The 25,988-nt window shown below is 42.3% G+C and overlaps 1 protein-coding gene across 3 annotated transcripts in view; it reads left to right on the top strand.

Annotated features, from left to right (window-relative positions):
- Positions 1–364: 364 nt before the first annotated feature.
- LOC140364821 (uncharacterized) overlaps positions 365–25,988 on the top strand; it is an 83,892-nt gene continuing 58,268 nt past the window's right edge. For all 3 annotated transcript variants that reach the window (XM_072451199.1, XM_072451198.1, XM_072451197.1), the window contains exons 1-3: positions 365–448; positions 15,560–15,745; positions 19,146–19,199. In XM_072451199.1, coding sequence (XP_072307300.1) covers positions 15,562–15,745; positions 19,146–19,199 — 238 coding nt within the window. In that variant the 5' untranslated portion in view covers positions 365–448; positions 15,560–15,561. The remainder of the gene's footprint in view (positions 449–15,559; positions 15,746–19,145; positions 19,200–25,988) is intronic.

Genomic DNA, 25,988 nt, shown 5'->3' with positions numbered 1-25,988 from the left:
ATCTTTGTACTTTGCTTTTATGCACTTTGCTCTCTTTGCACTTTGTTCTATGTGCACTTATTTATGACGCCATGCTTGTTATTGAGTGTCTGCGTGATGTCACGCAGGCACTATATGTTCTTGTTTTGTATTTCATATGATGTAAAAAAAAGTTAAACGCCTCCATTGAATGTCCGCTGTGTCAGTCAAAAGGGCAAGGGGCGACAAGGAAAGCCCCGGGTGGGATTTAGAGCACTTGATTGGCAAGCCCTCCCGTACTTTCCAATCTTTCTTATTCCTACTGGCCAAATCACCTGCCTGTTTCATTCCTCGACTTATTATTGGCTCAGAGAGATTACAGGAGGCAGGAACAGGAAGGCTGCGTTGAGCTAGCAGAAACACTGTCGGGAGGGCGGATTGTAGCGGTGACAGCTACTGTGTCAAAGTGTCAAAAAGCGGACAAGAAACGGTGAGTGTGGCCTAAAAGCAAAGGTATGGAGTTATGGCTGCTATATCGGAACATGGCGAGTGTTTTTGGTCGAGTGTTGATCGGCTAAAGCGCGTGTTAGTAGTGGAATGACGGTGATTTTTTTTGGAGCGAGTGAAGCTCGCAGCACTGAACACAACGGTACGACACTAGTGCACTCGGCTCCAGGATAAACGGCGCGGGGAATTGTGTGCTAATACGTTTTTGTTTCTTGCTGTTGTCAAACTTTGAGTTTTGACACTTGTTTGTGAATGGAAAAGGAAGCGATTGGTTGTTGTCACAGAGTACCAGGCAGCGTCAGCGTGAACTAGCCATGAGGAGAAGTTGCACTGGCATACCAGCAGAGGAAAGTTGTATGTTAAAGCAGGAATATGGTGTTGTTTCGTTTAGCTGGGGAAGAGCTGAGAAGACAATGGAAAGCTATTTTATTTTAATGCTTATCCCTTTTGTGTATGAGAAGTACTGTCCCTTTAAAATGCAATGTATCCTAATGTTCAAAATTCCAGAATGGAGGCAACTGGAAGCATATTATTATTATTATTATTATTAATATTATTATTAATATTAATATTAATATTAATATTAATATTATTATTATTATTATTATTATTATTATTATTATTATTATTAATATTAAGAATGATATCATCATCATCATCATCACAATCACCATATATCATCCATGGGTTTCAGAATTATAAGAAATTGGGACCATTACATAGCGATCAAAAAGTGGCAAAAGCTCTTAACCTGTGGTCACCTCTGGACAATTTATTGTCATTTTTTGAGGATTTTCTTTTCTTCCCCAAACCTTACTTTTTCTGGCTGTGTTTGGGTCAGTCCCATATAACTTTCCACAGTTTCATGAATTGAGTCAATTTTTTAAATGCCACCATGTTTTTATAATTTATCATGTTCATTTCAAGAGCTTGTTCGGGACAATCAAAGGTCCCCATTTTTAAATGGCCATAAAAACCACATTGATGTCGGTGTAATCCCTCATTCGTCCAGGAGTGTTCCATTGTAGTAAAAGATTCAGTGGTAGTCATCTGGACTCTGTTTTTTAGGAAAAAACTAAAAGTTTCGACTCTCATCTAAGAATCATTCTCAATCTGCGAATTGAGTCTCGAAACTCTGATATTTATCCTACTCTGAGTAGGACCTACCCACTGGGCGGGACCTCCTGATAAAGAGTATTTGATTTCACTTGAAACTACTCTTTGTTTACAATAGAACAGACTAATGTAGTCTATTCTATCCAATGCAGTGAAAAAATTGTAAAGAGCAGTACATAGGTGAGACTAAACAACCACTTCACAAGAGGCTCAGCACAGAAGACGCGCAAATTTGGGACCCCAGAGCGCTGTGCATCTTCAATTTAAAGCCACAAACCACTCTATTGAAGCATATGAGGTGAAGATTCTAAACGGGGAGAAAAGATGGTTTGAAAGAAGAGTTAAAGAGGCAATCTTTTTTTAAAAAGAGAATCTGTCCTTAAACCGAAATGGGGGTTTAAGATTCAACCTTCTGGTCGTATACAAGTGTCTTAGCGCCCACAATAGGATGTTGATAGCCCATTACAAGCCTCAGAATAACGGGTCGGACACGGTCAATGACCGACGGAAAAATCTGTAATCCGTCTCCGGACATACTGGCCAACCGAAAAATTTGCGTTTGCAACTGATTACAGTCAATGGGCCATTGAATTTTCTAATGGCCCATTCACTCCGCGACGTCAAAGCGTCCAGTTTAGGACGAGAATCCTGCGTTTTGAGCGTTGGACGCAACACGTCGGGGGCGTTTGAGCGTCTGACGCGTGACCAGATTCTGGCTCAGTTGACTGAATAAATGTGCTGAACGACCGTTAAGTCAGCGTGAGTAGCCTTCTTTAATGCATGTTTTATCTTAGACAAAGCAAGGGGCCCCACTGCTGACGGTGCTGGAGCGCAAAGCAAAGTGGAACCACGGAACGCACAACCTGAGAGTGAGAGTGAGAGTGAGTGAGACAGGTAGTTCCAGAGCGTAATCTTACCTGTAACTACTTTTTTCTTCGCATCTGTTTGTTGTTGGCGTGAGCCAAAGGAAAGTGACTTTCTCAAAGTTTCAAGCCCCTCCCCCAAGCGTTACCATGGAGCTCATCTCACTAATAAACAATATACTGCTTAAAAGAGCTACAATGAGGGGCCAATAAGCATACTTTTATACTATTTAATCAAAATTTGTGGCAATTTTATTTTTAAATGAATACACTGTATTTAAGGGTTGGGAAGTTAATTGTTTAAAAAAAAAAAAAACAATATAAATGTTTCCTTACTTTTTTCTTAAGATAATCCTTTATTGTCCACACATGGGGAAATTTTATTGTTGCAATGCAGGTAAATACAGAGGAAAAGGACAAATAACATATAGGAAGTTTAAAAAAACAAACAAAATAAAAATAAACTCTTAATAGAACTCTTATAAACAAAAACTCCTATAGACAAAACCTCATTTCCTAATAAGGAATGGAGGGGAAAAATAAATAAAAATAAAATAAAAATAAAATAAACAGCTAGCGTAAGACAAGATAAGACTAATAATAATAATAATAATTATAATAATTATAATAAATATAATATAATATAATAATAATAAAAATAATAATAAAAATAAAAATAATGGTAAAATAAACACTCTTTTCATCAGTTATATGCACATGTTTATATACACATGAATGTGTTATATGTTGGGGACACTATTGCAGTACGACAGTAATTGCACATGAATATGACAGTATTGCACATGGTTAAGTCAGTATTGCACGTCAGGGCTAGCAGTGTTTGTTGTTATACAGTCTGACAGCAGCAGAAGGAAAGACCTGCGAAACCTCTCCTTCACACAGCGAGGGTGGATCAGTCTCTTACTGAAGCTGCTCTCCAGAGCGGACAGAGTGTCCTGCAGGGGGTGACACTCAAGGGTCCAGCATAGATGTGAATTTAGCCAGGACCCTTCTGTCCCCCACCTCCTGCACCGAGTCCAGAGCGCAGCCCAGGAGGGAGCTGTACTTCTTGATGACTTTGTCCAGCTTCTTCCTCTCCCTCTCTGTGATGCTGCTGCTCCAGCAGGCCACACCGTACAGGAGGGCTGATGCCACCACAGAGTCGTAGAAGGTCTTCAGGAGTGGCCCTGTCACCCCAAAAGACCTGAGTCTCCTCAGGAGGTAGAGCCGACTCTGGCTCTTCCTGTACTGTCTGTGTTGTGAGTCCAGTCCAGTTTGTGGTTCAGATGAACACCCAGGTACGTGTATGAGTCCACTCTCTCAATGTCCCTTCCCTGGATGTTCACTGGTGAGGGGGCAGTGGGGTGGCGTCTGTGGAAGTCCACCACCATCTCCTTTGTCTTTCCCGCGTTGATGATGAGGTGGTTCCGCTGACACCAGTCCACAAAGTCCTGCGCTAGTCCCCTGTACTCCGCATCATCGTCGTCCGTGATGAGTCCGATGATGGCAGAGTCGTCAGAACTTCTGCAGGACACAGCTGTCCATGTCATGGCTGAAGTCTGCAGTGTAAAGGGTGAAGAGAAAGGGCGCGAGGACAGTGCCCTGGGGCGCCCCCACACTGCAGGTCCGAGTGTCAGACACACAGTTCCGGGCTCTCACAAACTGGGGTCGGTCTGTGAAGTAGTCCAGGATCCACTCTGCCAGGTCGTACTCCACACCAGCCGTCTCCAGCTTGTCCCTCAGGAGCAGCGGCTGGATGGTGTTGAAGGCGCTGGAGAGATCAAAGAACAGGATCCTCACAGAGCTGCCAGGTTTCTCCAGGTGAGAGAGGGGGAGAGAGAGCGGTGCAGCAGGGAGATGACGGCGTCCTCCACTCCAATGCCAGGCCGGTATGCAAACTGCAGCGGGTCCATGACTGAGCTCACGGTGGAGCGGAGGTGGTCCAGGACCAGCCGCTCCAGTATCTTCATCAGATAGGACGTGAGAGCCACCTCCCTGAAGCTGTTGAGGTCTTTGGCGCGCAATGTTTTGGGCACAGGTACCAGCTTCAGGCTTATGTTGAAGACATGCTCCACACAGTTCATATGCGCAGGACTTAAGGAGCCTGGGGCTGATGCCGTCAGGTCCTGCTGCCTTCCTCACAATCCTCTTCAGCTCTCTCCTCACCTGTGCTGCTGTGACAGTCAGTGGATGGCAGGGTGACTGTGTGCTGGGGGGATGGGTGAGTCCAGGTGAAGTGGGGAGCTGATGGTCCGGGGAAGAGATGTGAAGAGGAACGGATGCAGGGCATTGTCCAGCTGTGGAAGAGGGAGCATGCAGCTGTGCAGGGGGAGGGGTGGGTGACTGATCAAATCTCAGGAAGTGATCATTTAAATCATTCACCCACTCTAGGTCTCCCTCAGTCTGGGCAGGGGGTATTTTGAAGTGTGAATAATCGTAAAATTGTGATATTTCTCCTCATGATAATTGTGACTAAAATGAATATTTTGACATCCCTAATAACGAAACAAACAAAAGTCACCCAAAAGCTAATAAGACGAGGAAATATGAGGAAGCGTATGTAGCACTTGGCTTCACTGTGACTGAGGTGGGAAACGAGGAAAGACCGCTGTGTCGTGTCTACTGTGTCTTCAAATTTTGGCAGCGACAGCATGAAAGCCAAATAAATTACACATCAATAAAACACACACTTGACTTATTCAGAATTAACCATGACGGGTACCAAATGATTGATACCTGTCATGTTGACAGGGATGTAAAAATAATTATTTCAAGTAGAGATGCACCGATCAATCGGCCGCCAATTTAAAAAGCCGGTTTTATGCTGAATCGGCCAGAATCGGTGACCGGCCGGTCCATGTCGTAATGGCCGGTTTTCGGTCGATCCAAACTGACCCGCATGCGCGGTGCGTAGCAGCTCAGCTCGCCCAGAGCAAAACAGCTAAAAACTACAAGACTCTTTCAGAGCGCGGCGGCCAAAGGGTCCAGTTTACATTCAAAGTCTATGTAAACGCGCGTCGAACACCTCCTGCGTTTTCTGCGGCGCGATTTCGGCTTTTTCGGCACGGCGCGGAGGGTGCGTTTTGGTGTTTTCCGCTCTAGACGCTTTGACAAGCATAAGCTTCAAAGCGTTAAAATTGTTCGTCCCAGAAAAGTTCAGATTTGTTCAACTTTGTTGGAACACAAGAAGGAGCGAGCCTGGAGGAGGATCAGAGGAGACTGGACTGTGGGGTAGGTTATTACAACTTTGAGACGATTACAATCTACGTGTTGATGGTTAATGCGGTCAAAATAATTTGCGCTGGTTTGTGTTTAACGAGTTCATGTGTTTATTCAGAGGAATCTGCAGAAGAGTAGGGACACATTATATGAAGGGGCCAGAAGCATCAGCAGCAGCAGGGCTGTCTGAAGAGTTAGTTGTTGTTGTTGTTCTGCTCAACTAGGAGAGCTAGGCTACGAGCTAATGCTAACAAGAGATCTCATCCACCTGAAATGAGACTTTAAAAACACTTTGATGCATTTGAGACATACATTACGTAGATACAAAACTTAAATTACTGACTCCAACAGCGAAATGAGTGACTACAATCTAATGTCAAGCCTATTTAATTGTCCCACAGCCTCAAAGAAATGTTTACACAATCTTCTGTGCGCTAGAATCTATAGTGCTCTAGAATCTATAGTGCACAGCTTCTAGTGAGTGTGAAGTTATCAAAGAGCTGATGAAGCTGGAAAATGATATTGGCAACATATGTGCCTCATTTAATATGCTGTATTATAATAGTAAAAGTTTGAATAATATTGCAGTAAATGTACTGGGCTCAAATATAACTGCTGTACAATGTTCTTTAAGATCTGGATTTGCCTTCAGCCCTCCCTGTTGCTCCTGCTCCTGTTGCTCCTGCTCCTGTTGCTCCTGCTCCTGTTGCTCCTGCTGGCCCTTCTGCTGCACCCACAGGTGTGTAAAAGCATTTGGTTGGATTACAATTTGTTTTTAAGCCCGTGTCATCTAAATTGCAATGTGTGTTTTTGTTTTGTAGAACCACGAGGAAGAGGACCTGGAGCCAGAGTCCTCCAGCTTTGAGAGGGAGGTCCTGGCAGCGCTCTGGGACTGACCTTCTCATGTTCCACCTGCTTCCTCTCCTGCAGAGGGTTCCAGCTCATTCAAAAGAATGTGTAAAATTACAAATGTATAAATTACTATTTTGAAAATAGTTCATTTAATTTAAATCTGGAACCATTGGAGCTGCATCTTCTGCAGGAGAAATGGACTCCTTTTTCCTCTGTGTCCCCCACTCTTCTCCAGGCCATATTAGTTAGTATATAGTTCTGTATTTATATATTGTTTTTATATATAGTTATTTATTTTTATATTTTTCCACAAAATAAATTACATTTTATATTATAAAACGTGTGTCCTGTTTACATGCATCTTTTTCACATATATAATACTGGGTAGTTTGTGGGAAAATCAGTGGCTAGATAGAAAATCAGTATCGGAAAAATCGGTTTTGGCAGGTCCAACCTCCTTAAAAACCGGAAATCGGTATCGGCCAAGAATTTTGGAATCGGTGCATCTCTAATTTCAAGGCTTGGTACAATAGTCAACATAATAGTGTTTCATTCGTTAATTTGGCCCATATTTTTTGAACCTTCATTACAAAACTTAAATGACTGCTCTGCTAACGGAGTTCAGTACGAAATAAGGTGGACATGTTAGCCCCGCAGAAAAGTACAAATAACTACTTCAAAAACAGAATGATGAGCAGTGAGTTGAGTAAATACTTTAGATTAACTATTTGTATCAGCAGCGGCTGGTCCATTAACCTGTTACCATCCACCTATTTTCGCCCTGTGCACAATGGTTGGACATACCCAAATGGCATTGCTTATTAAAAGAGGATCTTATGTTCCACATGCAAGTGTGATACATCATTAGAAAGCTTAGGCCTTCTAGTTTCTGCAGATGTGCACATGTCACACTGTCAGGGCTTCAGAACTTACACTACAGAGGCCCAAACATAAACAAAAAAATCCTTTTTTAGTCTCGCCTGAATATTGTCAATTTGTAATGGTCCTGAGCATGACATACTTCATTGTGTGCATATGCTGTTCACTGTACATGCTGTTTATCTTGTTGACAACAACTGTGTAAAGTTTCAGATCTCTAGGAACAGGCATTTTGGTGCTGTTGACCTTTTTGTATCAAAAAGTATATTCGGAACAAGTGATCCAAATATGTGCCAACTGTTCCAAACTTTTATTTCAATTTTAGCTCCTCTATGATCATAAAACATACATTTTGATGTTTTGTAGGCCACTATTACCAATTATTATAACTGCTAAAAACAATATATGTGAAAATGTGTAAATATGAGTTTACCCATGAATTTCCCATATAGAGGTTATCAAAAAATAATAAAAAAATAATATTTAGGCCCGAGCGCCACAAGCTGGCGAGAGGCCTATTAATCTCGTAAGGCCGTGCGAAGCACGGCTGCGAAAGTGCGCACGTAGTGCGCACGAAATCGAGCGCGAAGCGCTCGCCCACTTCCAAACACTCACTAACGCACTCCTTCACTCATGCACGCCCCGTGCATACTAATTAGTAGTAGGAAAATGGAACATTACCGTTGTAAACGGGCGAAGCCCGTGCAAAAGTGCGCACTAAACGAGCACTTTACATTGAGATGACGACCGCGAAGCTTTATAAGGGGATGACGACCGCGAAGCGGTCGTCATCCCCTTATAAAGCACTCATTTGCGCTAAGTAGCTCACGAATACGTTCCCTATCTCTTGCATGTTCCGTGCATATAAGCATGTAATGCAAAAAATGAACATTATTACTGTATAGAGGGCCAAAAACACAAAGTGGGCGGAGCCCACTCAAAATTAACGAAAGTACCCGTCAGTGACCAGGGACCCACACCATGAGGCAGGAAAGCGCGAGCGCTTTCCGAAAATGTATAGTTTATGATATTTGGAAAATGGGAAACATTGTTTTCGTATCGGAATATTATTCTTTCTTTCTTTCTTCTTCTCGGGACCAACCCCCCTATTTTTCACCCAGTGAACATTGACGAAAAGTCACAAAAATGTTCACACCTCTAAAAATCGTGCCTCTCTACATTCTGGCTATTTCCCTTTTCTAAAATAAAAAAAATTGGCGCGTCAGCGCCCCCAAATGTACCAAAAATGCATTGAGAGATGGGAAATGACCCAAAAAAAATCTGATCGTAGAATCATGAAATTTGGCGCAGAGGTAGATGGTGACAAGAGAAGTAAAAAATATTATTACGGCAACGCCGTCCGCCCAACCAAATGTTGGCCATATTGCTTCAAAAATGGCTAAACATGACTTCAGAGTTTTTCCAAACGTCGTACTTTTACGAACTCCTCCCAGGGCGTTGGCCCTAAAAAGCTGAAATTTGGTGAAAATGCTACTGAGGAGTGGGACATCAAAAGTTATCCAAATTACATTGATACCTGTCACGGTCTCTGTGCGGCAAAGCCGCAAACTGTAGCAAGAATTTCAGAAATCTCCCAAATTTAACATTTCTGCCGTTTGCGCAGATAAAGTCCGAATTGCGTCAAATTAGAATCAGTTGTTAAACTCTTTGCCCTAAACCTACTTGAAGTGAAATAAATTAATTTGGAGCCACAGCGCCCCCTACAGATTTTATATGGAGGTTAAATATTTAGTTTTGCGAAATTATATGAAATTTGACACACAACTCAATTTTGACATCCCCATCAAAAAAGTCAATGAGACTCATGTCATAATTGTTATGGTTTTGCCGTAACGATGACCGAAACCTTCCATGTTATTCCAATGGGGAAATCGCCAGAACATGTTTACACTTTAGACTTTCACAAACTCCTCTTAGGGCGTTAGACATATTAACCTGAAATTTGGTGAGACTCATCTTCAGGGGTGGACCATCAAAAGTTATCCACATTTTTATTCAAAGAGTCACGGTGTCTGTGCGGCAAAGCCGCACATTTTGCCAAGAATTCAAAATAAAATTGCTTTTTGATGGTAAAACAAAGGGGAGAAGATGTGACAGCGTCACAGATTCAGCAGTAGGCGTAATAAAAGGACAATTGGGGCGCGTTAGCGCCCCCTCCTCTTGCGGCGTGGCGGCGGCGTAGCGAGGGCCGATCATTGCCGCTTGCGGCTATATTTTTATTTTATTTTTATATTGGTATAATAATACATATCTAACAAAATGCACGTCCAAAAGGCTAATAAAATCAGAAAACGTTATGCGCAAAATCCTGCCGAGAAATCTGGCTATTTACAGCCTTCCCGGAGCCTAACGCACGAGAATACAGAAGATTCTGTGTCAATAAGGCCTTTGTCCCGCCCCTCTTTCTAAAGCTAATCTTATTGGCTAGAATAATATGTCAATCAAAGTCTGCTACGTCATTTGCATGCGGCGCTATTTAGATGTAAACAGACTAATCCATGTGCGTTGCAAGCGGCGCATTTTTTTTTGCGGAGGCTGTAGCAAACAAACCCGTGGACAGAAAAATTCATGGATGGTCCCATTCTGTAGGTAACAGTCTGAGGAAAAGAAGGATATCCAATATTATTTTATAGGTCAAACAGGTCATTTGTTGTGGATGGAGAAATGCGCCGGACAAGCGCATTCTCGTCCGGCGAGAAACGAAGAAAAGTTTACTTGACAATATCTCGAAATCGGATAACTTCAGGAAAAATACAAGTGGATATTGTTTTTCAATGTTTCCTTACGGACAGACTGAGCACAAGGATGTACAGAATTAAAGCCGTTTCGTCCGTCATAAACAGCAAACAGGTAGGACATGCGTTTGTAAAAGTTGAGACTTTCTCACAAACTATTGGCAATTGCTTCCTGGGGCATATTATTCAATGTAAATCAATGACATATTCGTTTTGTTGAGAAAATAAGCTTTAAAATGATGTATAACTTGCTGGTATTGACCACGGAAATAATAGTGATGATGTAAGAGAATATTTGAGATATAGAAAATGCTCGCCGGCGGACAGGTGGGTGGTAACAGGTTAAGGGCCCCACCTAGGGATGCATACCCAAACCCACGTTCAGGTTCAAGTCCCCAGATTCGAATTCAGAGGTTTAGGTTCAGGTCCGGACCTAATGAGTCCGGCTGAACCCATGCCATATTTGCATAATGTTACAACAGCATAACACAAGCTACTTGGCTAAATTAAGTTGAAGACACTTGAACAAGGATGACTATCAAACACAAGGCTTAACTGCAGATTGAATTAAACTCAACTTGTCTGGTTTATTCACTGTTTTTAACAGAAGTTACAACTTACAAATCGCAAGCTACTGGCTACGAAATAGCTGCTAAACTATAGCTTAACAGTTTTTTTTACTTGAGGAACAAGAGCATGTTGAGTATTGTTGACGGAGTCAGTCTGGGTCAAGGGTCAAAGCAGCTGTTTCATCTGATACAATGTTTTGCCTTTAGACACATTTCCACTCTTTAATGTTGCAGACCCATTGGCATCAAAAGTCAGGTAAAAACCTTCAAACAGACAATACACCCCCTCCTATTTCAAACCGCGGGCCCGCCGGATATTAAACTGCCTGCGGGCCCCGGGCCCCCGTCTATTTTGCAGCCTGACATAATTTTATCATTTCATAATTTCTTTCTCTAGTTTTCCTTGGTCTGTGTTAAACCTTAACCTTTTGTCTCTCATAACATTTTGTAGGGAGAAATAATCAGTTATTTGCATCTTTTCGTGTACCTAAACGTTAGCTTACGTTAGCTTGTTTTAGCTTGTGTTAACCTGTTACCATCCACCTGTGTGCCGACGCGCATTTTCTAAATTAGAAAAGTTCTATTACATCATCACTTTTATTTCCGTGGTCAATACCAGCAAGTTATACATCATTTTAAAGGGTAACAAAACTAATATCTCATTGATTCAATAATATGCCCCAATAAGCAATTGCCAATAGTTTGTGAGAAAGTCTCAACTTTTACAAACACATGTCCGACCTGTTTGCTGTTTATGACGGACGAAACGGCTTTCAATCTGTACATCCTTGTACTCAGTCTCTCCGTAAGGAACCATAGAAAAACAATATCCACTTGTATTTTTCCTGAAGTTATCCGATTTCGAGATATTGTCAAGTAAACAAAATTTTCTTCAGTGAAAATATTCACATGAGGCGCATTTCTCTGTCCATAACAAATGACCTGTTTGACTTATAAGATGGTGTTTGGCATCGATCTTTTCTTCAGACTGTTAGCTACAGAGAGAGAGACCATCCACGTCCATGTCTTCATCTAGACTCTCTCCTCGGTTCACAAGTCCGATTTTTGAACATTAAGACATGGCTTTTGTAAGGGTTTACTGAATAAAACTGATGTTAGTTCTACAGCGTTTGCGGAACACGGTAATCTTATATCCCGGAGCTCCAGCCGCAGGCAGCGGTGAGTAGGGATGCATACCTAAACCCGCGTTCAGGTTCTAGTCCGTGCAGACCATTACCATCAAAAGTCAGGTAAAAACCTTCAAACAGACAATACACCAGTGTAAATAATTAAGTCACAGTGTAAAATAACAGTTACAAAAACTAGCATAAAAGTCAACTTGAACCACTATAAAGCAATCAACTTAGCAGTATCAAGAAAAGTAGAATATGAAAATATTTTACACAACAAATCAAAATAATACATCATATTAGCAGCATTAAACACCAGACCATATTTAACAACTGTAGAATACAAATATAAAATACTATTACAAAATATAAACTCCAATTAATGAAAGCAATTAAAGGCGCAATGGACGATTTTTCGGCGATTTGAGAACGCAGGCGGAAGTGCGCATGCGCACTCCCCCGTGCGGACTGATACAACACACACGTGCGTTTGTTTATTAGCGCAACGGAGCGCATCGCATCTCTCGTCTCCCGTAGATTTCTGTCCACTTCTGCGTCAGCTCGAACAGTCTTTCTCCGTCTTCATTTTGCCCCGTACACTGAGGGAACTATATTATGATAGATCCATGCGCTTAGGCACACGGAAACGTGGGGACGAACCGCACGCGGCTGCAGGTGAGCGATAGGTGCGTTTTATGATTGATACGTGGCAGGACAAATGATTTATCCACGCCACAAGGAAATATGATACAAAATTTGCTGAAAAAAATTGTCCATTCCACCTTTAAGCAATATTACTTTGACTTTACTTTGTATTTACTTAATGCCAAATACATCACACCACAACATAACACTTAAGTTATTTCATTCATATTTACACCCAGACCAAAGACCCAGACAAGAAACCACACTGACCCCGCCCCTTTAATCAAATCATCAAATCAATTTATTTTTGATTGTTAAGCCGCAGCACGTTAACGATCACGACATTGCACACGGCGGCCACAGCTTAAAACGGTTCAAATAAAACCAGCGATCTTACCGGCTGTCACTTCAATGTTCGCATGTGGATACACGGTTCTGCGCAGCTCGACATGTACGAGGCGGTCCCGTCTCTCGCATCTTTAAACTTATTTCGCCGGCTTCAACTTATGCCCGGAAGACGCGTGCGTCACTAATTAGGGTCCGTGTGCGCTATTGACAGCGGCGCATGGCAGTGTTTACGTCTTTTCCAGCGCCAATTTCGCGATCAATGGAAGGTTTAAGATGGTCTAGATTCTAGAACAAAAAGGATATAATACGTGAGTGCTAGATTTTTTTCAGAACCGAATCACCGGGGTTTCGTTTTTTTTGGACCTGAACCGAAAGTCCAGATCCGGTCCGTCGTAGCGGTACGCATCCCTAGCGGTGAGTGACAACCTGCGTTCCAGGGGTTTGCTCACTTCACGGGCAGAACGCGTCCCCTCCGCCGCGCTAAATTTCCCGGTAGAGACATGGACACAAGAGTCTTTGACACTCTCCGGAGAGCGCCGCGGAGGGGACGGTGTTCTGCCCGTGAAAGTGACCAAACCCCGGGGACGCAGGTTGTCACTCACCGCTGCCTACGGCTGGAGCCGCGGTCTTGGCTTCAGGAAAGTTATGAACCAAACGCCCTCTATTTCAGGTCTATCGGCGTAGCGAAAATCACTCTTACACGTTCCATAGCAGCAGTGTTTGTTGTTAAACGTCTTTGTGAAACAAATTAGTTGATTCTGGGTCGTAATAATCAGTTTTGACCGTTGCTTTATGAAGTGTTTTCAATGGGAATAGATAGCCTCGCAGTTCTCATTGACTGACTTCCGGGTACGCGCTGTTGGTGCGGTGACGTCACATGGCTATTTTTAGCTCGGCTGCGGCGCGCTATGGTCTCTATTCACGTGCGTAAAGGCTGTCAGAGCCTAGATTTTTCGGCAGGAGATGACTAGATTTTACGCATCACGTTTTCTGATTTTATTAGCCTTTTGGGCGCGCATTATGTTAGATATATGTATTATTATACCAATACAAAAATAAAATAAAAATATATATATATATATATATATATATATATATATATATATATATATATATATATATATATATATATATATATATATATATATATATATATATATATATATATATATATATATATATATATATATATATATATATATATTTTTTTTTTTTTTCACCTCATGGGTAAACTCATACTTACACATTTTCACATACATTGTTTTTAGCAGTTATAATGGGTATTAGTGGCCTACAAAACATCAAAATGTATGTTTTATGATCATAGAGGAGCTTAAATTGTAATAAAACAGTTTGGCACAGTTGGCACATATTTGGATCACTTGTTCCGAATATACTTTTTGATACAAAAAGGTCAACAGCACCAAAATGCCTGGTCCTAGAGATCTGAAACTTTACACAGTTGTTGTCAACAAGATAAACAGCATATGCACATTTGCAGAAACTAGAAGGCCTAAGCTTTCTAATGATGCATCACACTTGCATGTGGGCTGTAAGATCCTCTTTTAATAAGCAATGGCATTTGAGTATGTTCAACCATTGTGCACAGCGCGAAATAGGTGGGTAACAGGTTAACTGTAATTGTTGATTTACACTTCATATTGAATGATGTGTGAAAACGTGAGGAATGACATACAAACACAACTTGCGTGTGTCGTTTGTCTCGTCTTGTCTCGTCCACTTTCTTCTGCTTGTGTTTTAGTTTTCGTTCGACACATGCTCTTCTGAGGCTCGTTCACAGGGTTGCGCGGTCAGTGCGCGTACACAGCTTACGTGATGTCATCATCAAAAAAAATCATTTTTAAGGATTTTAGAGGCCGAATTCTTGAAATGGTCCGACCAAAAGGCCACTACTCAATTTGGATCGTGGGCAGAGGCGGAGTACCCTTTCCAGATATATAATAGATCCATGCCCTGTCCTTAGACCCTCCTTCTCGTCCAGGAAAAACAATAAAACCTCCTTGGGAAATAGTAGTCAACAAGTGTTAACAAAACATTTTGGGCCCATAGCTTACAATTTAATATATTGCAGTGTTCTTGCTGGGCTGAGGTTGAAGAATGGCGGTGGAACAAACCGTGCCGCAGGCGACGCTCGCAAAAAAAAATTATACATTTATTAGTAGCACGGCCGAGTGCGAGCGAAAAGCCTCATGGCGCCCGTGCGAGCACTCCTCACCCGCACCGCAGCACCCTAAGATCACTGTGTGAGCACCGCGGTGCCTTTTGCTCGAGCCGCCCGCGGCGCTCTCACTGTTATCTTAATACCTGGCGGTATCTTTTGAGCATGGCGGTGACCAGCTGGAGCATGGCCGCAGCATGGCGGTGACCAGCCGCAGCATGGCCGCAGCATGGCCGCAGCATGGCCGCAGCATGGCCGCAGCATGGCCGCAGCATGGCCGCAGCATGGCCGCAGCATGGCCGCAGCATGGCGGTGACCAGCCGGTGACCAGCCGGTGACCAGCCGCAGCATGGCGGTGACCAGCCGGTGACCAGCCGCAGCATGGCGGTGACCAGCCGGTGACCAGCCGCAGCATGGCGGCCCGCTATGCCAAAACTCCTCAGCGAGAACACTGATATTGTGAATAACATGAGTGTGGTAAAATAACATTGTTGATATTTTTCCATCCCTAATGTGTAATTTTTGGTATTTTGTTCAGCCATGGCGGAGTTAGACCTAAGCCTGAGTGATGCTCTGACTGATGGGGTGCCCCAGGCCAGCCCAGAGAGCCGGGTGGAGAGGGACTTTGTTGCCCAGCTGGAGGCCGAGACGTTTGAGGACGAGGTGGGGGAGACTGTGGGCAAGACTGACTTCATCCCCCTGCTGGACAATGACAACGGAACAGGTTAGCTACAGCACAACAGCTAGCATCAACCAGGATCATGGTGATAAATGTACAAGAATGTGTAATAGAAATCTTACAAGCTCTGAAAATATATGGGCTTCCATTAACTAAACCAAGTCACGTTCTGATAATTTCAACACTCAAAGTACACTACATATTAACTTCCAATGCCTCATTTGAACTCCTCCTCACTTCATCTCCTGGCAACAATAGTGTTTAGTATTAGGGCTGAATGACTTAGAAAAGGGTTAGGGTTATCATGTTTTTTTTTTATAAACCCTGCAATTAGAGTTATGTTTTAATGACTGCTCAATTATAGAAAAATAATTAAGATAATTCGCACACAAAAAAAAATAAAAATCATTCACTCAAACAACTCAAACAACTCAAATCCATCTTCTGTCCCCATAGGCTAAAAGATAGAAAGACAATGTGTTATTAAGACATTTGAATAAAGCATTTTCACTGCCTTTTTTGCTAATTTACATATAAATGAGCATTTCACTCATTTGTTTTATTGCCATTTCCATTGGCTTATTATAAGACCAAAAAAAAATAATTATGTGTTTCCGGTAACCTGACCAACCTGAAAATCTAAATAAAAAAACCCCGACTGCACGGAGCCACTGCGCAGAACCACAGCAGCCACCGGCTGTCGTGCGGCCCACCTGGAAACGTCTCAACTCTCCCTATTAGCCAGCATGCAATTGGCTACAGCACACAGCCCACACTCCTCTGTTTGTGTGGACACAGTGTTAGATTAGGCACTAAATCTGTCTTTCAAATGAATAACACAAAGCAGTCTGCAGAGAACTCCTGAAACTGACAAACTGTTGTATCGCTTGACTGTGGCTATGTCTCACTTAACTGGAAGGACCCAGCAGATGGAGACCGCAAAGGCCATGCCAAAAATGGACGGATCTAGACCCCGGAGCCGATCCGTCGCCCAGCAATAACGCTGATGCTAACTTCAATTAAAATTTTTGCCCAAAATCACAACAGCAGTTGCCTCGGATGGCTATGTACAGAACACCATGCAGAACATGCACAAGGATGTATTAAAAAGAACACGCGCTAAAGATAAAATATTTGGACCTCGAGCCCAAGAGATTATAATTTATCTCAACTTAATCTTATGTCTAAAACATACTATTATGTTCAGCTCTTGTAAAATTGAATAAATGCAAATTAAAAATAATTGCAGAATAGGATTTTATAATGACAAGGGAATACGTGAAAGTTCAAATGTGCATTTAAGTCAGTTTGGAGAAAATATGTTTTTTAATTGGAAGAGACTTGGAATATCTAATTATTAAGCCCATTACATAAAACGTATTAAAAAGGCAAGTGAAACCACTTATGTCATAATAAACATTTTACTGGAGCATATGATGACCCAAAATGTATTTCATTGGTACTACTTTTACTTTCTTTAGCTACTTCCCCCGTAATTGTAGTACAATCCTACATCCAGTCAGATACTTTCTGACTGGATGTAGGATTGTACTACAATCAACAGTCAACAGACACGTCAAATAATTGATCGCTTAAGTTTGGGTTTATGGTGAGGTTATAATCAATCAACTCCATCTTGGTCAGTTTCCCATCACACACTTGAAAATGGTAGAGGCTCAAATGTATCCTCTAAATGTAAAATTATTGTATTTGATTAATACTCTTCATTGTTTTATGTTACATCAAAAAAGAAAATTTATTTTGTACTGTAATTCTTAGAACTCACTGACAATGGCAGTAAAACCTTTTCTGATTCTGATCTCATAAAGCTGTTTAGGTGGTCATCAGTTAAAGGCGTAATGGACGATTTTTTTGGCCCAAATCTGAGTCTCATTTCCTCGTGGCGTGGACAGCCTATTAGTCCTGCCACGTATCAATCATAGAACGCACCTACTGCACAGCTGCAGCCTCGTTCTGGCTCGTCCGCAGCAGAGCAACACGTTTCCCCGTGGCTAAGCGCATTGATCATCATAATATAGTTCCCTCAGTGTACAGGACAAAATTAGTTTGAGACAGTTTGAGCTGGCTCAGAAGAGATGGAAATCTACAGGAGATGAGAGATGCGATGCGATCCATCGCACTAATAAACAAACGCACGTGTGTTTTTTTTGTGCGTCCGCACGGGGGAGTGCGCACTTCCGCTTGAGTTCTCAAATCGGTGAAAAATTGTCCATTACGGCTTTAACATCCTTACCATCCGCCTATTTTGACCTGTGCTCAATAGTTTGCAACCCAAATGGCATTGCTTACTAAAAGAAGATCCAACAGCCCACATGCAAATTTGATGCGTCATTAGAAAACTTAAATTGTTCGCCGACTCCAGTGTTGTCACCCTGGCCCGCAGCACCTCCATCTTGGTCCTTACTGTCTACAGATCATCTGTATTATCTGAAAAACGCAGCTCGACTTCATGCGTGCGCGCTCCGGTTACTCCCTCTGCTTTCAGCTGAGCGGCCACTGCAGCGGACACGCCCATGAATATTGAATGCTATTCTCACACAACAAAAATACCTTGAAAATCACATGACCACAAACAAAAACAATTAAAACAATTCAGTCTTTCACTTTTAATAGTATATTCTTAACATTATTTTTGTATTTTAACTAAAGGCACTTTACATTGGTAAAGTAGGTACATTGGGCATTTACTACTACTTTACCAATGTAAAGTAGAAAATACCCAAACAAAAGTTGTTGGCAGCAAGCATCAGCGGTTTGTCTAGAGTAAAGCCACTCGCTTTGAGACGACAAAGAAAATGAGCGGAGCACTGCATTTCTAGTTTAGCTGCACGTCCAAACGGTATTCATCATTTTGGAAATGCGGTGCAGTAGGGCAGATTAAAGCTTTAATGCACAGAAATAAACTGCACAGGAAGTGAATTTACTGTAGCTCTAATCTGCAACAGCTTCAATGACTCTTCCAGAATCGGAAAAGGTTTATTGTCATTGCCAATGAACAACATTCACAAAAATAGGAACTTGCTTTGGTGATTCAGTCCAACATGAAACAATGAATAATGATAAAACAACATATATAAACTAAAAGGGCATGCATGAAAGAAAAACAATTTAAATCTATTATAGGATAAAAATTGGTTTACTATATACATAATAGTAATAGGGGGGATAAACCATCCCTAAAACGCGGCGCGGCCACCGGCACGGCCAGCACAGAAAAGCCCAAAACGAAAGATAAATAAAAAAATAAATCACTATGTGAACAACAAAACCCGGAAAAAAGCCCAAAACAAACGAAAAATAAAAAATTAAGACGTAGGTCTTGGAGCAAATAAAGATATTCACTAAACTCTGCTCACGCCTAAAGACAGTGATTTGGATTATAATTTGTGTCTTGGGGTGTAACTGCTGGTTGTTGTGTGTGCAGCGTCCGGCTCAGTGCTGGAGAATGGAAAGGAGGTGCAGGGGGTACAGAAGCCTGGTAAGACATTTCTATCATTCATGTCTGCACCAAACTGTTTCATCTGTATTCACCAATCACAGCCGCACAGTGTTTTAGTTATGTTTGTTTGTGATTTTATTTGTGTCTTTATTTATTATTTATTTTTTGTTCTTTTGTTTGGAGAGTACAATTTCCAAGTAAGTTCCTCTCCAGGCAAAAAAAGTTAACCACAGTGCCCTCCATTAAAGCAAATTAGATGTGTATGTATTGATATACTGATTTGCATCTTTTTATTATGAAGGTCAACATTCTGACAGATACTGTGGGGCAAGAACCACTCTGTAGGAGAGAGGGTGGTTATCTTGTGAGACAGTTCAATTAGGCAGATGAAGAGTAGTAAAGTGGAGCGTGTTCCTCCAATCATTTGAGCAGCATTTACCCATGTGTGGACAATAAAGGATTATTTTAGCATCCGGATCTACAGGTCAGCATTGGCAGTGTCTGAAACAGTACCACTTCCTGACAGTAGTGGAAGAAGGAGAAAAACATATGAACAGCAACAAGTGAAGTAAAATATTAAATATTGTTCATAAGAAAAGTAGGAGGAAGCAGAGGATAGTTTTCAAGCTGTCATACTTCCCCCAGCTTAGTTGCCAAGCCTCGAAATAACTGGTCGGACACGGTCAATGAACGACGGAAAAATCAGTTTTGACCGACTCAAAAATGTCTCCGGACATACTGACCGACACTAATTTTTTGGCGCGTGTGACCCCATTTTGAATTTTGTAATGGCCCCTTCACTCTGCGGCGTCAAAGCGTCCAGTTTACATTCAAACTCTATGTGGACGGGTGTTTTGAGCGTGGGACACTGCTGATAATTGTGAATACAGTGAACCCTCGTTTATCGCGGGGGTTTACGTTCCAAAACAAACCCGCGATAGGCGAAATCCCCGAAGTAGAAACCTTTATTTTTTTACAGTTATTATACAATGAAATACTCAATAAAACATTGAAGCTCACGCGCGCCGCTCTCACCGGCCTCGCAAACTTCAATTTGTAATAAAAATAATATATATATACAGTGAACCCTCGCTATAACGCGGTTCACTTTTTGCGGTCTCGCTGCTTCGCGGATTTGCATCATGCATTGTGTTCTGCATTCTGATTGGCTAAACATTCTCTCCGCGTCTTATCTACCTGTGTGTCAATAACGTTATGGATTAATATGTACACGTACGTAAAACCGCTTGCCAAATTGAAGTTTGCGAGGCCGGTGAGAGCGGCGCGCGTGAGCTGCGGGAGAGGCCGGTGAGAGCGGCGCGCGTGAGCTGCGGGAGAGGCCGGTGAGAGCGGCGCGCGTGAGCTGCGGGAGAGGCCGGTGAGAGCGGCGCGCGTGAGCTACGGGAGAGGCCGGTGAGAGCGGCGCGCGTGAGCCACGGGAGAGGCCGGTGAGAGCGGCGCGCGTGAGCTACGGGAGAGGCCGGTGAGAGCGGCTTGTTTTATGGAGTATTTCATTGTATAATAACTGTAAAAAAATAAAGGTTTCTACTTCACGGATTTCGCCTATCGCGGGTTATTTTTGGAACGTAACCCCCGCGATAAACGAGGGTTCACTGTATACAGAACTATATACTAACTAATATACAGGACCATGGCCTGGAGAAGAGTGGGGGACACCAAGAGGAAAAAGGAGACTTTCCTCTCCTGCAGAAGATGCAGCTCATTCATCTAATCTTCGTGCTCCAATGGTTCCAGATCGAAATCAAATGAACTATTTTAATATAGTAATTTCTACATTTGTAATTTTACACATTCCTTTGAATGAGCTGGAACCCTCTGCAGGAGAGGAAACCGATGGAACATGAGGAGCACCTCCCTCTCAAAGCTGGAGGACTCGGCCTCCAGGGACCTCTTCCTCGTGGGCCTACAAAAAACACATTGCAATTTAGGTGACACAGGCTCAAAAACAAATTGTAATCAAACCAAATGCTTTTACACACCTGTGGGTGCAGCAGAAGGGCCAGCATCCCCTGAAGGAGCAGGAGTAGGGGCAACAGGGAGGGCTGAAGGTAAATCCAGATCTTAAAGATCATTGTACAGCAGTTATATTTTGGCCCAGTACATTTACTGCAATATTATTCAAAATTTTGCTATTATAAGACAGCATATTTATGTTGCCAATATCATTTTCCAGTTTCATCAGCTCTTTGACTAACTTTACACGCTCACTAAAACCGGCTTTTTTAATCGGCGGCCGATTGATCGGTGCATCTCTAATTGGTACCTGTCATGTTAACAGGGATGTAAAAATAATTATTTCAAGGCTTGGTTGCTCCTAGGGTAGTGTAGATGGGTAACAGTTGTGGTAGTTAGACTGTTGTTGATGTGATTGTGGCTAAACTGTAAATTAAAATAAACTGTAGTTGATAAAGTTAGATGGATGGAAACCGCTCCATTTGTTTGCACTTTTCTGTTATGCATTCTTTATTATTTTTTTTTAGGCCTGAGCGCCACAAGCTGGCGAGAAGCCTTTTAGTTCCGTAAGGCCGTGCAAAGCACGGCTGCATAATTGCCCAAAAGTGCCCGTCAGGTACCAGGGATTCACCATGATGTAGCGTGAGCGCTTTCAGTAAAGGCATAGTTTTTGATATTTTAAAAATGGGAAACATTGTTTTCTCATTGGCATATTTAGGCCCGAGCCCCAGCAGGGGCCTTCTCCTCGAGCTGTGGGTGCATTCATCTCATATGGCATTTAGGGGCAGAACACAGCAGTACAAGAGGAAAGTGGGTCACAGCATCAGGCCACATACTATAGAAGATGTGTGTGGATATATAAGTATATGTAGTACATTGTTGCTTGATGCATGGAGCATCTGCATGGCATGCCAAAACATAAAGTGACTTTACTATGTTTTAATAATTGACCAATCTGAGGGCTTTTGAGATGAGCGCATTACATTCTATACTTAGGCTGCGGTTATTTTATTACTTGGTTTACGGATCTGCCGCACTTAGATTATTGATTTCTAATTTATAAATAAAATAAATTCTCTTTTTTTACATTATTTTTTTTATAAAGTACCTCCGACAATGCAAAATAGCATTAAATGAAATGTAAAAAGCGGTAGTAAGTCAAAAGATAAGAGCTCGTGAAGAGCCATTAGCAGACAACAGAGCAGCGGTGCCTCCGCGTGTTCGATGAGCTGTTGATCCACTCGTTCCAAAATGCTTTCCAAAGCACCATTGCTGGTAAGTGCCCAGCTGTACTTTGGAGTCTCGTTGACCAAATGGATCACTTGCTAATAGGCAATTCCAGCAGTAGTTGGAACTTTGAAAGTGGCGAACAAACCCGTGAGAGGCTTTGCAGTGTTGGCGTCGCACCATTTCTCTTATTGTCACTACATGATGTGAGCACTTTTCGACCGTCACGCTAAATAGCTTCACCGCTGCTATCCCGGGCGTGCCTGTCGCCACGGCCATGGCAGCCAGTGGGTCGGCACTAGATCATACACTCCTAACTCATTCTGACTATCGTGAGTTAGGAGTGTATGATCTAGTGCCGACCAAGCCGGTCTGCACGCTTAGGTAAAACGAAACCTATCAAAAGTGCAGTGATTTTCATATCTTACTATCCCCACAGATGATTTTTTTCCCCGCAGCTTTTTCAATTCAATTCATTTTATTTTTGTAACGGCCAAAATCACAACAACGGTTGCCTCTGAGAGCCTTTTGGATTTTCTCTCACAATTTGACATTCTTGAAACGTACGGCCAGTAAATATGCAATAAATGTTTAAGGTCTGTTTTTTTTCAAATCCAGGTCAGTTGGGTTACCGGAAACAAAACATTTTTTCTTCTTGGCCTAATGTTTTATGAAGAAAAAATCTTGAAAGTGAAATTATATTTATATTTTGTCTGCCTGTTCAATATATTTAATTTAAAAATCTGTAAACCAAGTAATAAAATAACTGCGGCCTTAGGGCTGGGTACTGTTAGATTTTTTTTTTCAATACCAGTACTTTCATGGTACCTGCTTTTCAATACCGGTTCTAGAACGGTTCTTTTTTTGGTTGAGTGTAGTAAATCAATGGCCAAAATTGCACAAGAACTACCAAAAAATTATTTAACTGTTAAATCAATTGTTAAAACATGCTTGTCCATACATCTGTCTATTTGTAACTCAAAACCACTGCGCAAACAAGTGAATGAGAGCCACACAGCTCATCTACACTGCTCATTTACACAGCTCATGTACTACCATGCGTTGGTGTAATTTTCACTTTCTATTTCCCCGCAAGGCACATTTACAGTTGAACGCGTTTACCTGACAGATGGACGACTGTGGCAAAGATTGGATAATATTTAAATTTTTTCCTGCAACTTCACTTGGGCCCGGGCCTCTGCTTTACGCAGACAAGCTGTACGCTGTATTTTAACCACATTTACAGTGAGAATACACTCTTACCTGAACCACGCCCGAGTACTATGACAAAGTTTGGATCATGTTATCCATGTCTTCAACTTCACGTGGACAGTGACTGCATATGCATTTATTATGAAGCACAACATGCAGACTTTTGACACAAGGCTTCACCCTGAAGACTGTATATTCAGTTTTTTCTTCAACTCTTCTGTTTGCGGTTTGATGATACACAGCACTTTTTTTTAGACGTGGATGACTAAAGTTAAAAAATGTTGCGATTTTGGGCGTTACAAAAATACAACAGTTGCCTCTGAGGGCAACAATGAGCCAACTTTCGGATCAGAAGATTATGGGGGGCCGTCGTGGAACACTGGACCAGCTCGATACTCTTTACCAGGTGCTAGAGGGTTAATGGGAGTTGGCCCAACCAGTCCACATGTGCTTTTGGAATCTGGAGAAGGCTTTCGCCCGTTTCCCTCAGGGTCCTCCAGGAGTATTGGGTCCGGGGCCCTTTGCTCATGGCTGTCCGGTCCCTGTATGACCAGAGCAGGAGCTGTGTTCGCATTGCCGGCAGTAAATCAGACCTGTTCCCAGTGCATGTTGGACTCCGCCAGGGCTGCCCTATGTCACCGGTTCTAATAATTGTTTTTATGGACAGAGTTTCTAGGCACAGTCAGGGGGCTGAGGGTGTCCAGTTTGGGGTACACAGGATCTCATCTCTGCTGTTTGCTGACGATGTTGTCCTGATGGCTCCATCAAACCCTGACCTGCAACATGCACTGGGACGGTTTGCAGCCGAGTGTGAAGCAGCTGGCATGAGAATAAGCACCTCCAATTCAGAAGCCATGGTTCTCAACCGTAAAATGGTGGCTTGCCCTCTCCAGGTGGGTGGGGAGTTATTGCCCCAAGTGGAGGAGTTAAAGTATCTCGGGGTCTTGTTCAAGAGAATGACCGGCAGATTGGTGCAGCATCAGCAGTGATGCAGTCACTGCATCAGACTGCTGTGGTGAAGAAGGAGCTGAGTCGAAAGACAAAGCTCTCGTTTTACCGGTAAATCTACCTTCACCTATGGTCATGAGATTTGAGTAATGGATGACTACTGCGCCTCCCTGGGGAGGTGTTTCAGGCATGTCCCACTGGGAAGAGGCCCCGGGGAAGACCTAGGACACGCTGGAGTGACTGTCTCTCTGGCATGCCAGAGGCAGGCGCCTCTCTCCCTCACGTGCGCAGCATAGGTTTTCTTTTCACGCAATTGTTCGTGCACAGTTTAGCGCAACGGTGTCAAATATGCAGCCCTAAACGTTTCATTTCTAATTTATTTGTATTAATTTCCATTAGGCGAGAGTTTTTTTATTTGATTCACAGATTTTCTGTGAAACAACAGGGGAGGACGGAATAAAAATACAATTTATTTTCCCATTATCAAATCACATTTCTACCATCCAAAAGTCGGAGTTGAATTTAAAAATAAAATTTTATTCTAAATAATTTTCTTAGATTCTTAGAATTATAGGCCCTACTCCCACATCTCTACATTATCTACATCATTATGGATATCAATGCAAGACAATGAAATAACTCTTATTATACTGCGGTGTACAAAAATGCCTTCAATGTCATAAACTTTATTGAGTCTGGACAGGAACACAAAGTGTGCAATGAATGAAAATGTCTTATTGAGCTTAAATTTGGCCACAGTGATTTCATCCAACGGCGCAGTAATTTTTCCCACGCTAGAGACGCGCAGTTCAGATCAACGCATCGGGACAAGTAGCGGTCTTACAATGCGGTCAGAAGAAAATGCGTGACTCCACAGACGAGCTGGACATGTCCACATGAGGAGGACTTGTGCTACTTAAATTGCAACGACAAAATTATTCTGATATAATCGGTCAAGACGCATATTCTTCATTTCCTCGTTCAAACACGAGTTCAATGAATGGGAGTGTGAGCCGAAGCCACGCCCACCCCGCTTCCTTCATGTTAATCTCATGGTCAAGCCGTGAGTTGCGAGAGTTTTAAAGCTCTTACATTCAGACGAACTCTGGGTGGTACAGAAATGGTCGGAGGTCAGAGATGCTGGTGCAGAATATTTTTCTATTTTTATTTTTATTGAGGTTTTGGCCAAAAAAACATTGTAAAATCCGCTAAAACAGGAAAAATCAAAAACATTTTTTTATTTTTAGAATCTCTGTTTTTGACGTAAAACGCGACACAACTTATTAAAAAAAACTCTCGTCTTAGCTATATAGTGCCAGAACTCCGAGTCCCACAGTCCTGCAGGTACGTGCCAAGGGCTAAGTGCAGTGCACTGCAGACGCACACAAAACTTTACAAATTTTACTTGAGCAGAGGTCTGAGCAGGGAAAGATGCCTGTGGCTTTAGGAAACAAGTGAGATCATCAA

This window comes from Eucyclogobius newberryi, unplaced genomic scaffold, assembly GCF_026437365.1.
Source record: "Eucyclogobius newberryi isolate DKJ021-1_F unplaced genomic scaffold, fEucNew1.0.hap1 SCAF_18, whole genome shotgun sequence".
Classification (NCBI taxonomy): Eukaryota; Metazoa; Chordata; class Actinopteri; order Gobiiformes; family Gobiidae; genus Eucyclogobius; species Eucyclogobius newberryi.
Note: the sequence above shows the minus strand (reverse complement) of the source record. Positions and strands in the feature narration are given on the sequence as shown.